This window comes from Pteropus medius, unplaced genomic scaffold (assembly GCF_902729225.1).
Source record: "Pteropus medius unplaced genomic scaffold, Ma_sr-lr_union100, whole genome shotgun sequence".
Taxonomy (NCBI): Eukaryota; Metazoa; Chordata; class Mammalia; order Chiroptera; family Pteropodidae; genus Pteropus; species Pteropus medius.
In genome coordinates, this window is record NW_024353517.1 from 12,703,051 (window position 1) to 12,726,230 (window position 23,180).

Genomic DNA, 23,180 nt, shown 5'->3' on the forward strand with positions numbered 1-23,180 from the left:
AGGCTAAAAGTCGCATTCCACAAGAGCACTACCTCCAACTGCTCCTTTGTTTCTCCCTCCTCGGCGGTCCCACCTCCCCCTTCCTCCTTCTGCCGCACCCTCACTCTTCCTTTGGTCCTGGTCTGCCACCCAGCACCGCTACCCCTGGAGGCTCCGCCCGCTTCAGGGCTGCGTGCCCTGCTCCAAGATGGCGTCAGGCGCTTCTGCTCTAGGGGAAGTGAGCTCACGGTACTCCGGAAGGGAAGGTGGGGAGCGAGCAGGCGGTGGGTGACCCTCCGCGGGGCTGTGGGTGGTGCCGCGGCTGCAGCTGTGCTGTTCACATTAAGGGCTGGAGAGCGGGCGAAGGACTCGCCTGCCCCTGGGAACCCAGTCGAGGGCCCAAGGCCAGGGGCATTGCGCCCGGAGCCGCTTGCCTCTGGCGGAAGTTCGGCCCTGGAAGCCGGCGTCCCGCCCCCGGCGGCCTCCTTCCCCGACCCTCCTCCCAGGCTGCGCGCGGGGCGGCCCCAGCTCTGTCTCGGGGGCTGCGGCGGGAACCGCCAAGCGGGCTGGACCGGACCCTCCCTCTGAGGACTCGCTGGAGAATAGGGAGCGCGGCGGGTCGGTCCGTCAGCCCAGAGGTCAGGCCACTGGTCCGCGTCTGTGGTCCTCTGTCCTTCGCGCCGCTCTCTTGGCGAGAGTCCACGACCTCCCTACACTGTTTGTGCTTCTCCTTTGAGTATGCCACCAAACCCTCTGGCAGGGTGATTTTCTTCCTTGCTTTAGCCGGGAAGGAGATTTCTGTTCATAGGCTCTCTGTTCCCATCGCTACCCCTGCCCTCTTGAAAGTTTTCCTTCAGTAGGAATGCTTGTATTCCTCCCCTGGACGATTTGATGGTTCCCACTCCAGCCGCCGTCAGATGTAGCTAGTGGGATAACCTTTAGATCAAATCTTTGAAATTATCACCTGTATAGCTACAAAGTTGTTCTCTTCGCCCGAGAAGGTCAAATGGACTTCGGAGTTAAGATGCAGGGGGGCGAACCAGTGTCAACCATGAAAGTCTCAGAGAGCGAAGGAAAGCTGGAGGGCCTGGCTACAGCAGTGACCCCGAACAAGAACAGCAGCAGCAGCTGTGGAGGTGGATTCAGCAGCAGTAGCAGCAGCAGTAGCCGCGGTGGCAGTGCAAAAACCTGGCAGTACAGGTATGGTCCTTTCTCCAAGGTGATTTCCGGAGGTGGGGGTGAGTATGCTGGAGTCTGCATTCCTGCAGCTGTTGAAAGGTAAAGTTTATCCACTGACTTTGAGAAGCAACCAGATTTCATTTGGACCTAGGATCACATCTTTCATTAGCAAAATTTAATTAATTTTTTCGTCCACTCAACAGGTATTTATTGAGGGGCTGTTGAATGTATCCTTGAACTTCCTCTGCAAATCTGGAGTTACTCCTTCCTCTGATTTAATTCTGTACTCACTTCTGTTTTTACTTGTGTTGTAATTTGTTTACAAAACTGTCTCCTCTGCTCGACTGTGAGGGCAGGGACTGTTTAACTGAGCTCTCTCCGGAGACTAGCAAATACTAGGTGCTCATTTGGTATTTACCCAGTGATTGAATGAAATAATGGAATCGGAAAAGATTCTTGCCCTTCTGGTGTTTGTGACTTAAAATTTTGGAGAGATGTACATAAATTATTTGAATACAAAGGCAGAGGTACAGTTACTGGTGCCTTTAATACTCTAAACCATTGAGTCTGGAGGGTTTCAGTTTGAGTTGATTAAGCCACTAACAAGCTCTCCGGACTGATGAGAAATTCTACATTTGTCAATTTTTATTAATACAAATGAAGAATTTAAGGAACAGGAAGAGTCCTAGAGAAGCATCAGTAGTTTCGTTTTGTTTTTTGGTTTGTAACGTATAGAGGGATATATCCTTCCAGAATCTTAAGAATGAATGAAATTAGAATATCCTGTGTGGTATTGGAACTCAAGGGATGCATTCCTAAATTTTGGCTGACTGCCTGTATGCCTAACTCTAGTCCTTTTTAGCCCATTTGCTACTTGTAATTGTGAAATTTGTGTGAAACTTGAGAGGGATTAAAACCAAGATTTTGTGAAGATATACATTTATCATAGATAATATTCACATGTGTGAAATATGATTAACATAAATGAAGACTAAGTTATAACTTTTTATTGGTAAATGATTGTGGAGCAAGAAAGTATATTTAGTTACTGTGAGATGTCTAGGCCCACTTTTGGAATCAGCATGATGCTTTCTTTGTGTGGTTTAATATTAACCATATAAAATTATCAATTATTTGGCAGTGATATTTTGATATGACTAAAGGAAGTAAGATAAAGTTATACTTCCTGTAGACAGGTCAATTTTCTGACATCTTCAACTCTTTGAAACCCAGTCTCAATTGAATTAAAAACTAAAACAAGTTTCTTAGAAGCACTGGGAAAGTCATCATAAAGCCACGCATTTTACTCCTGTATTTTCATTCAGAACTCTATTATCCCTTAAATTTAAGGTGTTATTTAATGGTGTTATAATTTTCAAACTAGAATCTATCGGAAGCACAAATGAAAATGATTATAGTGAAATGTAACAGGCAACTGACAATGTAGGACAGTCAAAGATTTGAAAAACTGACATGCAGACTCAGCTCTATTACTTCCTGCTACAATAATCATGGTCACAGTGACCTTAAGTCATTCAAGAAAGCACACTGTTTAAGAAGGCAGAGAACTAACTGGTACAGTGGTGAACAATTTCAAAGAAAAAAGCTAAAATTTAAAATAAAGATGCTTAAGTGTGTGGAAAATTCAATTATGTGGAATTCTTCCCCAAAGATGCAGATAAATAAGACATGACTGCCTTACATACTGATATATATTTTTATTTTCTTGAGGCTTGTCTAAGGCTGCCCTTCAAACTAGCCCTCCATCTAATTTATCCTTTTGTCCTGTAGGACATTGATTAAGCACTTTTCTCCATTGTCCTGTGTTGCTCCCTCTTCCCTGGCTTCTCCTCCATAGGCTCTATACTTTAAAGTCTTTAGACTTTAAAAACAACAACAATAATAAAAACCAACCTAACTTTTTTGTCTTAAAAGCAGTTTATACTCACTGCCTCCATTTTCGTAACCTCCATATATTATCCCCATGACAGTTGGTTCTGTTCCCACCAAAGAAATGGGTGAAAAACAATGTTTTTAGATTCTTATTCCAACTGATCTCTCAGTAAGTGTATCTGTTAAAATTCTTTCCTTGACTTTTCGATATTACCTTCTCTTGGTTTCTCCTTTATTCCTCTCACTGTTCCTTTCTCAATTTCTTTGGTTGGCTCTTTTCCTTTAAAAGTTGGTATGATACATACATCATCTCCTATGCTACATGCTTTTTGTTTATTTCATTTTCTTTCATGATCTCAGCTCTTTTTGGAACTTAGGAGCCATATATCCAACTGCTTCCTGTAATTTGCTACTATCTCATTTTTAAAATGGAAATTTCAGGTTATCTTATGGAGTGGTTGAAATTTAGTAAAGATTCTGTGGTTTGGCTTTGCAGACTTAGAAATTTAATTAGTATGTTTTCAAGCTTCATAAATGTTGTAATATGTATCATTATGTCATTCCTTTTCATGGCTGAATAACAAACATCCCGTTATATGAATATGCCACATTTTGCTTATCCATTCATCAGTCGATGGATATTGGAGATGTTTTCATTTTGTGATTTATGAAAAATTTTCTGTGAACATTGTGTTCAAGTTTTGTGTAGATATGTTTTCATTTCTCTTGGGTATATTGTAGATCCTTGAATAATGTCATTTTGTTATAATGTTGATGAGATACTTTAGGAACTTTTGTGTATATCAGTTAGCCTATGGTAAAATTGGTTTCGTCATACTTTGTTTGGCTTAAAGTTGCAGCATCTGTGGATAGTGTTAAAAGTGGACAAACTATGTACCTAGGAGTGGAATTGCTGAGTCATATGATAACTCTTTAACTTTCATAAGGCTACAGGCATCTTGAAGCTCAACTAGGAAGGAGCCACTTCCTGGCTCACTCATGTGGTTCTTGGCACAATTCAGTTCTTTTTTCCTGTTGGCCAGAGACCTCATTTCTCATGAACTGACTGCTGGTGGCCTCCTTTGATTCCTGGCCACATGGGCCCACTCCACAGAGCATCTTATTACTTGACAGTTTGATTCATCAGAGCAAGAGAGTGAGATGGCAAGAGAATGCTAGCAAGACAGAAGTCACAGTCTTTTGTAACCTAAGCAAGGAGGTAAAGTCACGTCACTTTTCACTATTCAGAAGAAGTGATGAGATTTAGCCCATAGAAGGGCGTGAATACCAACAGATGGAGATCATTGGGAACCATGCAAGAAGGTGCCTATTACAGATGTTAATATAAATGTACTCTAGGTTGTCATCTACTATGGAAGTAGATTTGACAGGTAGGAAATTGGAAATTTGTTTCTAAAGCTGAGAGTTTGGGACTGAATTTGACTATTGGGGAATAAGAGTTGCTACTAGGAGATCAGTTACAGTGACCTAGACATGTTAGTAGGCCGGAAAAGAAGGAAATGGTTAAAGGAAAGGTGATTTGACCAGGTAGAGAGTGGTAGTGAGGGAAGGAGGTACAGCTGACCTCAGTCATCGAAATTTGAAACTTTGGAAAGTCTACAGGAGAAACAGATTTTGGGAGTCAAAGGATGCATTTGGTTTTGTGTGTATTGAGCTTAAATTGCCAGAACAGTTAAGTGGCATATGCACCTGGACCTTAGAGATATAGGGCATCAGAATGTTTTCACTTCTGTTATCACATTTAAGCCTCACAACAGTTTTGGGCATTATTATCACCTTTTTACAGTTGAAGAAAATGAAAGTCAAAATGAGTTGGCCAAAGTTGCATAGTAAGTAGAACTTTTATTCTTAGGTAGTTATTTGTATAGAGGTATTAAAAATAGATATGCTCTGTAAAGGAACGAACAATTACTGATAAACAATTAGTTAAGGACATGGTGGTTTCATTACTTACTAGAGTTCTAACTCATGCAGCAAATATTTTTGAACCTCTGCTGTATGTGAAGTTCTGTTCATTAATTCCAAATCATCATCGTATACACTCAGAATAATCAAAGTAGAGATCCTGAGGTTTATTTTCGGTGGATCATGAAAAAGAATCAGAAAAGGGAAGAACCTCAGCTGCATTTGCTAAATATATCATGAAGACTTTTTTTAAAACCAAAGCTGAGAAGTGAATTTATTAGAGTAGCCTTAAATTTTCTTCTTTTCAGAATAATTGATATGTGATGTGTTCTTTGCTAAGCACTTAAGAGGAAAATGCATTTCTTAATTCTGGATCCTTCCTTCCTTTTTCATAGTAAATGTTCAAAGTTTATAAAATGTGCATGTTTCCATTATTTTTATATTCTGCATGTCACCTTTCAGAAAAATTTCATAAAATCTGCCACTTGTTTATCATGTGGTCAGAAGAGAGCTACCCAGAGGAACTGAAAAGCAAATTGGGGTATATGATGGGCCAGCTTTTTCTTATTTTGGGCTCTGTGCCTGCTAACCATCATTAACAAACGGGCAGATCTCTTTTCCTCATTAGCAGATAGTTCTGTTTCAGTAAATGGGTAGAAGAACAAAAACGTATAGTATAGAAATATTTTTTTTTATGTCAGACCATGTCTTTTACTCTGAATACTCTGTTACAAGGAAAAGTATCTATTTACAAATGGGAAGAGGAGATCTGCCTCACTTCTTTTGAGGTCGATTTGAAAAAAATCATAAATATTTGCTTTTTTTCTCTGTAGGGGTTAAAGGAAAGTTGAATATATTTTTCTGTACCCTAGTTTTTGTTTTCCTTACCTGGAATCTGCTTTAGATGCTAGTAAAAACAAGGGGAAGACAACTTGTAGACATGTAACTGAATACTACAAAATGTTGTCCAAAAATCTATTGAGATTTATTTTATACCAAGCCTTGAGGAACAAAATTTGATGTGTTATGGTATACTCTGATTTCTTAATTTTCTTATTTTTCTTTACGGTTCTAAATACAGTCCATTTGAGTTCATATTTTCCATAGAAGTTATACTGTGTCTAAACTATGCCAACAAGGTAGTGTTAGAATATGCAAATTAGTCTTATTAGTTCTTTTCAAATAAATCACATAATTTAGGTCCCGGAGGGAATTGTCCATCAAACAGACTGTGGGAAATTATGTTTTTATAAACTTTTGTTTTTGCTTTTGAAAATAGTGGAAATTATTCTTGATGTAAATCATACTACCTTGAAGAGGGGGAACATTTTTTTTCTCTTTGTTTAAGAGAACATCTTTCCTAGGTAAGAATCTTCTCCTGTATTGATTTTGCTTAATAGACTGATTTGTGTCCAGACTTACTCAAGTTTAACTTAAAACTAAATTGCCTGATTAAATAGTCATATTATTGTTTTGGCATTACCATCTGGGTTTTAGAACAATTAATAGAGCATTTAGTTTGCTGGTGAAAGAGGGGATTTTCTATTTCGTTAATTAGGTGTTGGAACAAAGCATGATTCCCCACTTGGCGTCTCCCCGTACTTGGGTTTTGGCTGCCTTTGTAGTTTACTTCCATTGCTGTTCTGTAGGCTGGCTGGAGAGGATCAACTGAAGCCATAGTTGCTACTGGCTGCAGCTGGAAAACCTAGTCAGAGAGATAGAAGGTAGAGAAAAAGAAGGAACAAGAGGGAAAACAGGGAAAGAAAAAGGACATAGTGGAGAGAGAGTCAGAGATGAGGGAGAGAAGAAACAGAAGGGACAGAAGGGACTGAATGAGAATGCATTCTGCAAATCCTGCAGACACAAATTTGGGTAGAAACTCAACTGTGTTGTGAGGGGAAAAGAAAGAGACAGGAGTTTATAAAGACTGAAAAAGAGGGCTTTCAAAGGGATTACATAAATTACTTTGAAAGTTGTGATTGGTGTTGGCAAGCACTGTGAACTTACAGTATTCGATACATGATTAATTGCTTACATCTATTGCTAGGTTAAAATTTTATTTTAATATTAAAATAATATTTTAATATTTTTAAATAGAGATTTCAGTGATACAGAGCCAGTTCCAGGAACTAAATCAGTATATAGCCATTTGATTTAGCCCAGTTTAAGTTCAGCTTCCTAGAGGTCTCCTGACTATTTTAGATTGTTCTCTTGACGATATCAACTCCATTTTATGGTTTTTTTTTTCACATTTCCCCATTTTGATCAAGATCTTTCCTTAGAAAGCAGCAGTGATCAACCATTATGAAATATCATTGATCTGTCTTTGAAAAAAGCAACATTGATCCCTCATTGCCAGGAAGGTTCATTTCTGGTATGTTCAGTCCCACATAGGAGGAAAAGTAGTCTCCTATGTGGGACTGAACATACCAGAAATGAGCCTTCCTGGCAAAAGTAGAGCTTATGGCCATATTTGAGCAACAAAGAGTCTTGTTGGAAGCAGGACTAAGTCACATATTCCTCAGATCTAAAGTTCCTTTGTAGAGGTGGTCTGAGTCAGATTTATTCTCTGTAACATTTCTAGGTATTGGGCTACCATTTCTTTACAGTAAATCAGGTCTCCTTTCAGCAGTGCAGGTTCATACATTCCTTGATTCCTTAATCTCATGGGTCTGCCAGTAATGATTTCAAAAGGAAACAGGCTGTTTGCCAAAGGGAGTAAATTTAGGTTGAGCAATACCAAGAGAAGAGCCTTCAGCCAAGGCAGATTAAAAGACTCTACAAGTTTAACCAATTGAATTTTGATTACTCCATTAGTTGGTTCTACAAGACCAGAGGACTGGGGATGATAAACACAGTGAAATGTTATCAAGTAAGCCAGATCTTACAAATAGATTGTATAATTTGTCCTGTGAAATGAGTTTCCCAGTCATTTCCTGGTCACTATGGAGTTCTGTGTGGCTCTTCTGAAGGAGTATTTTACTTACTGCTTTGGCTGTGGCTCTAAGGCATGGGAATGCTTCCACCCAGTGAAAAAACACACAAATCATTACAAACACGTTTGTATCCTTGAGAAAGGGGCAACCAACTAAAGTCCATTTGCCAGACCTCAAAGGGTTCTAAAGGAAAGGGAAAACCCCATAGAGGTATGAATAGACTTTCAAGGGTTGTGCTTTGGCATTAGTGGTATACCAAGGAAGCTATCTTTGGCGATGGCTTCCAGTAGTATTGTTTTCCCCATAAAACCATTTTGTCATTGTTGTAGTGAGTTAAGTCATGGACATATTATAATATGTGATGTTGTATGCAATCAAGTATGAGCGGTCGGTCATTTTTTTAGAGCTACCCATAAGTTGCTTTTAGAGTCAGATATACAGTCTGGTTCTGTTTCTTTTTTGTTGAACAGCTAAATGCTGTGCTCCCATAATGTTATCTTTTAAATCTCCAATTACTTAGGTGGTAGCTTAGGTGCTTCCATTAGGACAGAGATCCCCAACCTTTTTGGCACCAGTGACTGGTGCTCCTATGAGAATCTAATGCCCAGTGATCTGAGGTGGAGCTGAGGCGGTGATGCCAGTGCCAGGGGGCAGCTGCAGATACAGATGAAGCTTTGCCTTCTCGCCTGCTTCCTACCAGACCACAGACCGATTCCTAACAGACCACTGACCAGTAGCGTTCTGCAGCCCGGGGGTTGGGAACCCCTGCATTAGGAGCTGAGGCTGTTTTAATGCTGTTAACTTAGCAGCAGCAGCAGCCAAATAATTACCTCTACTTTTCTCAGTGTTTGCCATTGAATGTCCAGGGATTTTATGATTGCTAAAGATTTAGGTAACAATAACCTCTAAGAGTTCTAAAACATAACTGTTTTTTATCTTTTGTCCGGAAGAAGTCAAGAATTCTGTTTCCAGAGCGTACCAAAGTCATGGGTAACACTAGAGGCATACCTGCTGTCCGTATAAACGTTGGCTGTTTTATCTTTGGCCAGTCTGCAAGCTCAAATTAATGCATAGTGCTCTGTTGAGCAGAAGTTGCCTGAAGCATTGCACTGGCTTCAGTGGTTTTATTTAGAGAGACAATTGCATAGCCTGCTTGATAGTAGCCCATTTCATCTTGTAGGTAAGAACCATAAGTAAATCTAAGAAATTCAGCATTTTCAAGAGATGTTTCCTGTAAATCAATTCAAGAAGTTAGTAGTCAGTCTGTTAATGTCTGGCAGTCATGGGTTTTATTAGAGGGCAGAGGGAGGAGAGTAGCAGGGTTCAGAGTATTACAGCAAGCAATAGTCATATTAGATGAAGACAGTAAAAGAATTTCAGAGGTCAGTCTGCTAGCAGAGGGGCGCTAAGTATGATGAGAGTTAAGCCTTCCTCTGAATGAAGTGCATAAACGGTCAGTAGAAAGCCCATTATTATCTTTTCTACATGTTGAAGTAAATTGGCAGTGGCCACAAAGGCTCTCATGTAGGGTTTCTGTGTCATCATTGGGTCAAGACACCTAAGGCATTTCCCTTTCTTTCGTGGAGGAAAAGGAAAAAGGGCAGTTGATAATCGGGATGTCCTTTTCTTGTAAGCATATGGATCAGCTAATGGAGGTCAGAACCCTGGTTCACGTTTGGATAGTGAGCAGAAATTCTGTAGCAGACCCATGGGGTCCTCTTTGGGATTAGAGAAATCTTTAGTAATGGCATAGAGCTCACTTTTTAGTCCATGGGGTGTCATCCTGGGCCAGGCATATCCAATGGTTTAACTTTTTTTCTTTTTTTTGAAATACAGCTTCATTATGATTCTAAATGAAAAGGAATGGGAATGACAGTAACAAACAAGATTTCACCACTGAATATTGTGATGTGACTGTAGCCGTCTTATATTTGAAATTCAAACAGCTGCATTCCAAAACAGCTATGCAGGTCCAAAAAAAAAAAAAAAAACAAGGTTTTTTTGTTTTGTTTTGTTTTGTTTTAGGCCAGGCAACTCTTGGTTGACCTCACAGATTGCAAGGGCCTTGTCAGCTTACAATCCCTTATTTATTTTTTTATGCCTACAGCACCTGGTCTTCCTAGGTGGTCTCCCATCCAAGTACTAACCAGGCCTGACCCTGCTTAGCTTCCAAGATCAGTAGGGATTGGGCTTGTTCAGGGTGACGTGGCTGTAGATGAAGGTATTTTTTTAACTGCCACATTCACTCTGAAGCCCATTCATCTCCTTCACCATTCCGAAGAGTAAGCATGTGTTCTACTTAGCTATATAATAAAGTGACACGCTGTACCACTGACATCACAGGACGGTTGCTTATAAAACTAGACTTCTGACGCTGAGCTACAGCTTCACTTTCTCACGGGTCGTCATTCCCATCTGAGAGAGTGGTTGTCCGAGCAACCTCTAGATCATGCTCATATTGTGCTGCCAGAGGTAGATCCATGACAACCTCTGATGGGGCAAAAGCAGGCATAGCAACAAATTGCAAGTTAGGGTCTCCAGTTAGTTTTCTAGCGAGCCAGAAAGTTACTTTTGGCAGAAATGTCAAAGTACTGAAGATTCTTATTTCAGTGGAAGACAATTGATTTTGTTTTAACTTTTCTATCCTTAATATCCATTTTGTTGCCACACAAAACGATGAGGATGTTTTCACATATTTGTACCAGATTTCTATGCCAGTTAGGCACATCCTTGTAAGTAACTCTTGAAGTTACACCAAATATTATAATGACACACTGGGGTTATATATAATAGCCATCTCTCAGTCCACCAAATTTCTCCTGACCATCTGTATCCATACATTGAACTTAATAGGGTCTTTTCTTGGTATGAAACACAAGGGGATGGACCTCAACACCCAGGATTAGTTACATACTTTTCAAATGTAGTTTTTCCAGTCCCATCATCATTAATGAATACAAGTTTAAACTGAATTTGGAGTTCTCCTTGGGTAGCCATTCTGATGTTGCTTCCAGAAGCATCTCCAGCCCAGCTGACTGAGCTAGAAAGATGGCAGAAATGCAATTCAAATGCCTGGTGACACAGCCACCTGGCTGAGGCAGGGTGAGGCAGTGGCGCCCCCACCCCCTGCCATGGTTTAACTTTAAATGAGGCAGTAATAGGGGGATCTAATAGAGCATCAGGATCATTGTTATTAAAATGGAATTCAGCAAATGAAGGACACAGGTGGGGAGGACAAGCTAGCAGCAAAGGGGCAAAAGGTGCAGATGCTGAGATGACAGAAGAACATTTAGAAGTTTCCTCAAGTTTAGTAAGCCCCTGAAGCAACTCAATTTGCTTTGGTTAACTTAGAATTTGTGTTTTGGAGAGAAGGAATTTTTGAATCACTTAGATGTTTGGAGGCTCAAAATGCCAATTAAAATGATTCCCGTTCAGGTTGCTTAGTTTTTATAGTCTTTTTACATTTGGTTGCATACATAAGCTATAGATTGAGAATTTCAAAAGAGCCCCAGGTCTGCCAGTTTAATTGTAAATCATTTTCGGTAATTATAGTTCAGTGAGATAGAAAGTTGCAGGACGAGGGCCTAGAATTTTTGCGCACAAATCAAGCAGGAGTTGCAGAAGGTGGTTGTTCAGCAACCATTCCCTAAGATAATGAACTTCGTATTTTTCAAAAGAGTAATTACTCACTGTTCAGACTATTTAAGTCCTGTAGACAAATGCTGACAACAGAGGAAAGCCATGTAGAGCATGAACCTTAACCAAGGCCGGAGGTTCTGGTCCAGGAGGACTTAGACCACAATGATTGGGGACCACTGGGGAGACGATAGAGTGCAATGAATTCTTGTAGGTACTGTACTTAAAATCTGCGGGAGTGCTATAGGAGGAGGCAAGTCATTTTGGATCCCACTTCTCTGACACCATGTAATGTTAGTCAGTTTTGGCCAAAAACTGCAAGGCAAACAAAAGCTTTATTTGGAGATCTTTTTTAGGAATTGCAATCCTGGAGACACAGATTTGGGTAGAAACCTCAGCTGTGTTCTGAGGGGGCAAAGAAAGGGACAGAGCTTATTAAAGCAAAAAAAGGGAGGCTACCAAAGGGATTACATAAATTGATTTGAAAGAGTTGTCGCTGATGCTGGCAAGCAGACTTACACTATACTATATATGATTAATTGCTAATATCTTTTGCTAGGTGACACATTTAGTTTTTAATAGAGAGTTCCGTAATGCAGAGCCAGTTCTAAGAACTGTATTAGGATGTAGCCATTTGGTTTAGCCCAGTTCAAAAGTTCAGTTTTACATAGAATGGGATGAGTTAGCTCACCTTCCCAGAGGCCTCCCATTGCTCTCTTGACAATATCAACTCCATTTTGCTGTTTTTCTTTCACAGCTCTTACAGAAAAAAATGAAATATTACTCTGAGTATATTATGGAACTAAGTATGGTTTAAAGCCAAGAGTGGTACCCACAAAAATAAAATGAGAGAATAGACACACTATACTGATAGGGCAGGTGGCAGAGGGATTTTTATTGCCCTGCTGTTTTCTTGGTCTGTGCTGTCCTGGTCTAATTGAAAAGGCTACTGTGAAGACCTCTGGAAGTATTGGGGGAATGGGATGCATAAGTAAATACTACTATGGGAACAAGAAATCAGATTAGAAATTTTTTTTCTCTAAAAATGTTTAATGTGTAATGGTGCTCTTATTTGTAAACTTTTTTTGAAATAACAATTTTTTATTGAGAAAAATCTTTAGAATTTTGAGTGCTGATGTACACACATTATAGATTGAAAGGGTCATCTGCCACATGAGAAAACTAAGGCCCAGAGAGATTAAGTAATTCGGCCAAGGTCACTCATGGTGTTTGTCCATGGAAGAGTCAGAACTGGATCCTCTGCCCCTTTTAGGTGCTCATTCCACAGTCTAATGCTATCTCACACTTAACTCTAGAAACTTAATTTTGAACATAAAGGGTATTGAAAAACCTACTAGTAATGTCTGAAAGTCCTGGCTATAGGTAAGAGCTGCACCCTATTTTTGTTGGCAAACCATGCTGCCATAGGCTGGCGTGAGGAAACAGGCCATTTTTTTTTTTTGCACTGGATTGTAGGAGATAAATCTGTGAAGCCTCTTTGGAGAGCAGGTCGGCAGTATCTATGAAAACTAAAAATGCGTATGCCTTTTATCTAGCAGTTGTACTTTTAGCAGATGTACACAAAGATATGTACAACTCAGTCTGTCACAGCAGCATTATTTGTAATAATAAAAGCCTAGAAACAAATGTTCATTAGGGGGACTGGTTAAATATATAATAATACTGCCATACAAGGGATTACTATGTACATGTTAAGAATGAGTTAGATCCCTATGTGTCAAAGTGAAACTATCCCTAAGAAAACTGAAAAAGGCAAGGTACAGAACAGTGTTTGTAATTACAACCACTTTATATGTTTAAAATATAAAAGCACGTGTGTATGCTACTAGGTACATAGAATATCTCTGAGGAGATGCATAAGAAGTTGAGGGAAGTCTTTGTTTCTGAAGAAGGAACTGGTTGACTGGAAGACAGTTGGATAAGAGACTTCTCACTGTAATATGCATGTAATACTTATTGTGAGACAAGCCTTCTTGGGTCTCTCAGGTTTCCGCATGTCTTGTGAGCAGAGGTACCAACTGCCCCTTGTTCCATACTTTTTCAAAAATGTTTGTATAGCAAATAGTCTTGGAAGATAAGAGATGATTTTCTCCCTCCTGAGCAAACTTCAGGTTTATTTACTGTCCAGTATAATAAAGATAATGTCTCCTTGACTGAGAGGTCAGGCTGGCTTACTGTCCGTTAAAAGATTTGGGTTCTCTACGCTTGAGATTCCTCATCTGCACCACAACCACTCCATATATAAGGCATTTTCTGCCCTCTTGATGATGCACCATGTATTTGGGGTTGATAATCTGCCTACTGATGTGACTACTGAAGTCTTTTGTCTCTGATTCAGGAGTCTCATGCCTGAAAGTTTGGCAGTCTAACACGTTAGCTTAAAACTAGGATGACATCTCAGACCCTTCATAGTTCTTGACAAAATACCTACTGGAAAAAAAATATATAGTAATTATTTTTTAAAATAAAACAAGTGGAAGTCTCAGGACTTCTAAGGTCCCCTCATTCTGACTTGAAAATGTCAAGCTAACAAGGTAAGACAGATCTAGAAAATTGATCTAGAAAATGAGCCCTTTGCCTGCAGAGGAATTGACTTTGTGGAGTGGGAGAGAACCAATATTTGTTGAACATTTATCATCTTGAAATATACTTCAGATATTAGGGTTGAAATATGTTCTCCTTTTTTCTTTTAGTCTGCAAGATAGATGTTCTTACTCCCATTTACAGATGAGGAAACTTAGGACCAGATGTGTTACTTGCCTAAGGAATGTCACATTGGGATTCAGACCTGTATCTGTCTGGTATTAAGCCCATGCTCTTTCCATTATGATAAACAGCTTCCTAAATTTCTGGAGGTTAATTAGAGGTGACTTTCTTCTTTACCATGTAGAAATTTCTTCTGTCCTGTCTTCATTGAAGCTCTGTTGTCTAATGGCCAGTTATCAGATATCCTAAAGTTAGTTGTCTATAATAATCAGATTATGTATAGGATTTTTTTTTTTGTAAAGGCAATCATTTTATAGCTGTGCTTATAAAATTTTCTTTGTGAAATGTCTCTAACTGCATACCTTCAGTGCATGTAGTTTGTGATTTAAAGCAGCCCATGGCTGATACAACTTTTTTTTCCCCCTTCAAACTTTTCATAAACAATCATGTTTTAGATATGACATGGGCAGACAGTCATTAACAGTATAAAGCGACTTTCAAATTCCCTTCCTCAGTGGACTACAAAATAAGAAAGCCACTATAAAACCCAATGAATTCTTCATTTGATTTTCTGAACAGGAAAAGTTTAGAGTGAGGGTTGACATTTCACATTTAGCATGATGTTTAACCACTTTTTACAAGCCGACCTTGACTTTCAGGAAATGAAATGGAAATGGCAGAATTACCAATCTAAAGATCTACAGTATAAAAAAGGAACCGCTGCTCTTTTGAGAGATGCCATCTCAGTGGTGACACTGGAAAGTCCAGATTGCTGCCTATCGGTACCCAGTTTTGGAGGGTAAGGTGCCAACAGGTCTCTGGATTAAAGGAGTCAAGTCTATGCTGAAGGCAAAGACAGAGTGGCTAATGTTTGTCAAAATCAAGGGATCTTCCTGGCAACCAAGAAGAAGTCTCTCAAAACTATAAGGGAAAGGTGTTTTTCTCCCTATGTCAATCCAGCCTTGGAGACATTCTTTTAGTGACATAGGCCTTTCCCCAAAAAACAGTAATGAAGTGTTTTGTGTGGTAACACAGTAGCTTTAATAAAAGAAGTAAAACAAAATCCTACATTTTTATAAAACTTGATAAAAAATAATATTTTAGACTGTATAGTCACCAGAAGTACACAGTTATCAAAAATACATACTTCATTTGGCATCTCCAGCACATTCAGCTTTCTGTGCCAGGTCTTGGCATTTCTGTTTTGGCATTTCTGTTTTGGCATTTCTGTTTTGGCATCTGCCTTGGCATTTCTGTTTTCTACAGGATTATTCCCATCCTTGCCAGCACCAGCTTTCCCCCTTTTTTCTTTGGGTACCTTCTCTCTCTCTCTCTTTTTTTCACAGGGGCCTTTTTAGATTTGGACTCTGTCCTTAGAGGAGCAGGGTTAGCAGATAACCTTGCAGATCTTCTCTGTGGTTCATCCTTCAACTTGATTTTATCTCCTTTAGCATCCCCCTTAGACTTTATCTTGGGCATGATGGTGATGGCAATGGAGAGTAGGCATTGGACGTGAGAATGCACCTGCATGTGGGCTTTGGTCAGTCCAGGGGTGGTTCTTGCCTCTTCACACAGCTCCTGATATAACTTTCTTAGGAGTTTTCTGTATTATCTTCAAAATTTGTGAGGATTTTTATATTCTGGTTGGTAATATATCTGTTATTGGGTTTTCCAGAGGTCAATAAATAATATTCCGGTAAGAGATAGGACATAGGGATCAGACAGGATGCTATCAAATTGTCAGGGTTTTTTTTTATTGTGGTAAAATGTACATATCATAAAATTTACCATTTTTAAGTGTACAATTCAGTGGCATTCACATTGTTGTGTGACTGTCACCACTATTCATCTCCAGAATTTTTCATCTCCCAATCTAAAACTCTACCCATTAATAATAACTCCCCATCTCCCCTCATTCCCTAGCCCCTGGCAACCACCATTCTACCTTCCATCTCTGATTTTGACAACCCTAAGTACGTTATATAAATGGGATCATACAGTGTTTGTCATTTTGTGTCTGGCTTATTTCACTTAGCGTAATGTCCTCAAGGTTCATCCATGTTGTAGCATGCGTCAGAATTCCCTTCTATTTTAAGACTGAATAATATTCCATCATATATGTATACCACATTTTATTTATCCATTCATCGGTTGATGGATATTTGGGCTGTTTCCATCTTTTGGCTATCCTGATTAATACTGCTGTGAACATTGGTTTACAAATAACTGTTCAAGTCCTTGCTTTCATTTTTTTGTGTATTATCCAGAAGTGGAATTGCTGGATTGTATAGTAATTTTACAGTTAACTTTTTGCGGAACCACCATACTGTTTTCGACAGCAGCTGCACCATTTTATATTCCCACTAGCAATGCATAAGAGTTCCAGTTTCTCCACATCCTTGCCAACATTTGTTACTTTTTGGTTTTTGTTTGTTTGTTTTGGCTGTGGTTTAATAATAGCCACCCTAATGGGAATGAGGAATTCGTTTTATTACTGGAAAAGCTCACTGAAGAAAGTAGCTTTAACAAGGGTGAAGTAGGTTTGCTAATCTTTCGCCTTAGAATTGAGCACACTTGTCCACCAAATCACGGGCAGCTTGGAATACTCAGTCTTATCACTGTCAGAGTAGGTAAAACTGTCTTCTCTGTGTAGGCAGGCAGATCCAAGTAAAAGAGCTCAGAGTGGGCTGAGCCATTCGTGCCCAGCTGGGGAAGGATTGGGGGAAAGATGGAGAGGGGAGGACAGAAGCTCTCTAGAATTCTCCACGTGGAAATGTGTGAGGGGGAGCAGGTTTCTTAACATTTATGTGATTAAAAATGCTTTAATGTCTTATCAAATGAATTTGTTCTAGAAAAATAGTCTAATTTTAGCCTGTTCTCCTGCCACCCAGACCAGTTTGGGTATATGTAAATTAATTTGAGAAGCAATGCTCATATAGTCATATTGAAAAGTTTTAAAAAATTTAATCTATCTATATTAATAGGTATAAATAGCTTTGTGCCTGGACTGTCTCACCTAGTCAAGATAATTGAACATTTTTAAAATGTTTTGACTCTAAAAATAATATGATATTAAAAGTGATAATGTGAAACAGTAAGGGGAGCAAAGTAAAACCATCTGTAGTTCTTCCATCTAGTTTTAACCACAGTTACTATTTTGTGTATTTTTTGTTCTGTGCTTATATTTTGTGCACTATATAAAATTTTGTAACCTGCAGTTTTAATGATCTTAATAAGCACTTCCCCATGTTGTTAGAAACTCATAAACATTTTAACTGATGAATACCATTCCATGATACTTCTTAGTTATTTTCCTAATGTCATTTATTTAGCTTGTGTTTCTTCCTTTCTTCCACATTTATTTCTTTTTTCCTCCATTTTTAATTTTTAAAATTTTTTTAAATTTTTTTACTATTGTAAATAGTGCTAAGGTTGCCTGTTATCTTTGTCTACATTTATAATTACTTGTCTTAGCCCAGATACCTAGAAGTGAAATTCTTGGGCCAAAGAGTGTTAACATTTTTAAGGCTCTAAGCAGGAGAAGGATCTTTCCCTTGACCTTATACTTTTTGGTATAGATTAAGACACAGTTGGAATTAGAATTTCTTTTATCTTTTATTTGAATACATAGAGTGTGAATTGAATGGTTTCTTTGTAGGCTACTCAGCATTGTCTTGTTGTTTTATAGAAAAAATCTGCTTCTATCTTCCCAGGTATTCTATTGAACACCTGTTATACTCCAGGCCATACATTAGGTACTGCAAGAAATACTAGGATACTAAATACTAAGAAGCTATCACTGCTATGTGGAATATCTTTTTACAGCAGGAGGTACAAGTGTTGTAGTCACTGCCATCTGTTGTTAGTTGCTTTTTCTTCAGCTAAGCAGGCTGCTTCCTCCCTTTCTCGTGCTATTTATGAGAATAAATAAACCAAAACTAAGCCTTTTTGGAGGACAGTTTTTGCTCAGTAGAAAGTAGGAATTTTGATGGAGTTTGACTAGCACCTCCTTTATACTGGCCATAGCTTGCATGAATTCCTGCCTGCAGCTAAATGCTGTAAGATGTCCACGACTATTTCTTCTACCTGCCACTCTGGAACCTACCTCACCCCCATTTCCAGGTGTCTTTTTCCTGATGAGTCTTGAGCCTTTCTCTTTACTATCTCTTTTCCATTGGGCACTTAGAATTACCCTGCCTTAAGCCTTTATTCCCTTACCCATTCCTATTTCAGTGTCTTTTCAGTTACTGCCAGCTGGCTCTGCCTTCATCATCCCATCATTCCATTCCTTACTTGTTAAGTCTAATAGAAACTTTTCAATCTTTATCAGACTTCATTCTCAGTAGCACTGAACATTCATGACCATAAACTTGAAATTCTCCTGGTTTTCTTTCTACTATTCAGCTACTTCTTATTTCCTCTTTGTACTGTTTTTGCCTTTAAAATTTCTCCTTAGGATTCTCTCTTAAACTGTCCCATCTTTTGTCATTTTATAATACTTCCTGGGTGATTTTATTTACTTTCATGGCTTCAAGTACCAATTACATGCCAATGTACTGGTCACTGCCAAATCTGTGTGTCCAACCCAAATCATGCTACCTTATTGGGTATTTCCCTGTGTGTGTCCCACAAGTCCCTTAAATTCAAAATGTTAAATTGGAACAAATCCAAAACTTCCTCTATGATCTCAATTCCACTGAGGCATTAGTATCTACACAGTTGTTCCTGCTAGAAGTCTGGGTGTTGCCCTGTCCCTTTTATCTCATCCTTACTCTAACTTTTGTTCTCTTCCTCACTTCACATCTCATAATCAAGTCCAATAATTTCAACTGCAGTCACTTTTGAATCCTGTGTCTTTGTTTAGTGAATCCTGTGTCTTTAATTAAATTATTTTTTTCATTTGTATGACAGCTAAAAACATAGTCCCAGTGTGCTTCTTCTCCAGTAAGAGACCTTCTTGTTGTCTTTTTTCTTCAAGGAGATATATTTCTCTTATATTAGATTATGGATTGGGGGTTGACAGGAATTAACTTTTTTTTTAATTTACCCATCCTTTTCAGTGGATTTTCAGAGGGTTTTGCATTTAGAAGGTACTGAGTAAATGCGTTGAAGTGAAAAGGATTTGAAATTGTTAAAAAATAGGGTAAAGATGTGTACGTGCGTGCGTGCGTGCATACGTGAGTGAGTGTGTGTGTGTGTGTGTGTGATGGAATACTACATATCCATAACAAAGAATGAAATCTTGCCATTTGTGACAACATGGGTAGACCTAGAGGGTATAATGCTAAGTGAAATAAGTGAGCAGGAGAAAGACAAGTACTATATGATTTCACTCATGTGTGAAATCTAAAAAACAAACAAAACAAAAATAAACTCATAGATATAGAGAACAGATTGGTGGTTACCAGAAGGGAACAGGATTGGGGGTGGGTGAAAGGGGTCAGTTGTATGGTGATTAATGGTAACTAGACTTTTGGGGGTAATCACTTCGTAGTGTATACAGACTAAAATTACAATGTGATGTACCTGAGACTTATAAAAAAAAAGCTTAATTTTAAAAGTTACATGTCTTCCTTAAGTCTGATAACGAAGGGTTTATTAATAAATGTTTTATAGTAATGAAGATTTAGGATTTGAAGCAACCATTACTAAGATATGTAGGAAAAGAGCCTCATATTAATAATAATAATGCCATTTGGCATAGTTCAGTTAATCAACTATTTTTATAGATCATCAGCTTCTAGAGCTAATCCCAATTAATTTTTAACAAGTTTAAAAGATCAGAATATACCCCATTTGTTAAGTGGTAGTGTTGCTCAAGTATTGAAGAAAAAAACTTTCTTATAGCCTATTTTTCAGTGTATTAATCTCTTGGATAATCATCTCTACTTCATAGAACACAAAATTGGAATATAATATAATCAGATATGGGGTGTGTTTCCACTTTAACAACTAGATTTTATTTGTATTAACAGGTATATTAAAAATCTATAAAAATCCACACATTTTAAATGGAAGCAAAGCATGAGGGTTAAAGGTGTTAGTGATAACTCAATTATAAGGAGGTAGAGAGAAGAAAGGAAGAGTGAACAAGATATTCATCCACAAAAACCTTTATGCTGGAGCTGTTTCCTTGGGGAGCAGTTCCAGTAATCTGTCTTGGAAAGATTCTGACCATCAGCCTCCGGACTCCCTGGTTTAGAAAGGAACGGGCTAGTGATTAATGGAAAGAGGAGAGGAAGATGCCTCACCTTTATCCTCCGATTCGAAAGAGACGTCTTTATTTTCTGTTTTGGAGGGAGAGGCTGCTAAAGTGTTTGCTTTTCTGCATGGTTATTCTTTAAGGCCATTTGGTAGTAGTAGGCGTCAGTTTCTGCGTTTGGGCAGTTTTTGTTTACTAGTGTGCAGCCAGCATTCCTGCATTGGTCTTTTTTAAAAGCTGGAAAGTGGTGATCTTTGCAGAAACAGTGGAAGTGAAGGAAGAATTTTGTTAAATTTTGATTTCCCTGGTTATGATCTGTAGATTTAGAAATCTCTGGGTCTGCCTTTACCTGCTAAAGTGTTTGATTTTTAGTAATAAAAATTCTTAGAAAATTTTTAAACTGTCGCTTGCATGATCAATGTTAAGGGACTTCAGTAAAAACAATTTAGATTGGTATGTTAGAAATTATTTTTCATTGCAATGTCATACAAATTACATTTTTTTCCATTATCAAGTGGTGTACACTGTTTAATTATAAAAGAAAAACTTTAATAACACCCTTTAAATGAACGTGTTATTTTGTGACAGAATGTAGATAATGATCTATTTATATAAATCAGCATTAAAAAAAAAATCAAAGCTTTAAAAAAAAAAAAAAAAACCTTTATGCTGGCCACCAGATGGCACAGTTGTTCCACATAACCGGTTGCACTGACTATAGTAGAAGGGGAAGGATGAGAGAGGGACAGTGCAACCAGGTGTTCCAAGAAATATAATGTTCTGAAGTTGGTTCTTTGTAACCTGAGTTTTTTGTTTTACATAGTAAAAACAGGTCAGCAGTTTTATAATTGCATATTCGAATTTCTAGTTCTTTTGAAACTGGCTTTATGCAACTATCAAATAAACCATGTCAGCATCCCTCTTATAATTTTTGTGAGAAAGTTAACTGTTTTTAGATATAAGCATCAACAAAATACTAATAACATTAAAAGATTGAACATAAAACATTACTGTGAAATATGAAGGTATACTTTGATTTTATTTACTGAATGATGCTACTGAAATTGTACTCTTAAAAAATTCATTGATAGCTATTGAATAATGGATGTTAGTAACTTAGATATGACCAAAATAAGGAATTCCTTTAGAAATATGAGAGACTGAACAAAGGTAAAGGAGATGAGGCATTATTCTCGCTTCACAATGAAAATTTTATTTTTCTCAGTTGTAAATAGTATACTTTAAGGATTTAAGAAACATTCTTCCCACAGTTCACATATGCATTTGAAGACTATATATAATCCTAGAACCAGAGAAATTAAACTATAATTGAGTTGTAATGTTTTTATTACACACTAATGTAATGAGGCTTGGTGTAGAGATTTAGGGGAAAACTGAAAATAGTGAATTATGGAATATCTTAGCATTTTGAGGAAATATTTAATTTGGGTTATATGATACCTTAGACCCTTTGTGGATTGATATAGAGCATAAACAAATAAATAAGCAAATATTCAGGTTCTGGAGCTACAGGACAGAATTGACAAAGCATATACATTTTTTAAAAATTGTGATATAATTGACATATAACAATATTAGTTTTAGTTATACAACATAAGGATTTGATATTTGTATATATTGCAAAATGATCACTATGATAAGCCTAGTCAACATCTATCACCACATATTTTTTTCTTGTGATGAGAACTTTTAAGATCTACTCTCAGCAACTTTCAAATATATAATACATTATTGTTAACTATAGTCACCATGCTGTATATTACGTCCTAGGACTTATTTATTTTATAACTGGAAATTTGTATATTGTGACCACTTTCACCCCCCACCCTCAATACTTCTGGCCTTTGACAACCACCACCAATCTCATCTCTGTATCTGTGAGTTGTGTTTGTTTTGGTTTGGTTTGTTTTTAAGATTCCACATATAAGTGAAGGAGTAAGTTTTGGGAACAAGAACAGTTTGGAGAATCTGGGCTGTGTGTTAAATATTTGAAACATAGTAGGAGAAACTCTTTGGGAAATCACATTTGGGCAGAGTAAAGAACTGTTAAGCCTGAAGTCTGTGGAAGATGTGGGAGCCAGACAACAAAAGTATCTCTCTGCTTTTTCAGTACCAGTGGAACTGGAAGAAGTAGCTTTGCTGTGACCTGGAAGTAGAGGGACTCTAGCAAAAACCCAAGGGGCTGGATTTTTTCTAGAGAAAAATCCTTTTCTTTAGATATGGGCTTTTCTTTAGATATGGGCTTTAGAAAATGTTGAAATGAGAATTCAACTGGTGTTGTCAGTTTTACCTGACAGAATAGATATATAATTATCAGAACTTCAGGTTGGCATTTTAGAAGTTGACAGTCTTTGTCTTTTTGAGATTAATGACTTTATGAAACCAAAAGGACTTCAGCAGTTTCACTTATTAATAAAGAGTGTTGCTTGCTAGCCTTAGAATGGAAGAAAAATATAGAAAAAAAACCATACTCATGGGATCGATTCTTTATTTTTAGCTTTGATCTTTATTTTCAAGCACTTTGAAGAAATGAGATCAGAAAGGCACCCAACATTGAGTTTATTCCTGAGGCATCCCTCTACTTGCTCTTCCATAAGAGCTGTTAGAATCTTAACAGTCCGTTTGGTTATTTTGTTTGCTTGAGAGAGTATCTGTAACTTAAGCCCTTTTCATTTATCAAT

The 23,180-nt window shown here is 38.0% G+C and overlaps 1 protein-coding gene and 2 pseudogenes across 1 annotated transcript in view; 1 reads left to right on the forward strand and 2 right to left on the reverse strand.

Moving 5' to 3' along the window:
* The first annotated feature begins 325 nt into the window (after window positions 1-325).
* The window catches only part of OSBPL11 (oxysterol binding protein like 11), a 75,926-nt gene continuing 53,071 nt past the window's right edge, over window positions 326-23,180 (forward strand). The window contains exon 1 of the mRNA XM_039850792.1: window positions 326-1,179. Within this exon, the coding sequence (XP_039706726.1) occupies window positions 986-1,179 (194 nt within the window). The 5' untranslated portion in view covers window positions 326-985. The remainder of the gene's footprint in view (window positions 1,180-23,180) is intronic.
* LOC120593055 (uncharacterized) lies at window positions 10,012-10,130 on the reverse strand (annotated as a pseudogene).
* On the reverse strand, window positions 10,309-10,910 carry LOC120592871 (GTP-binding nuclear protein Ran-like; annotated as a pseudogene).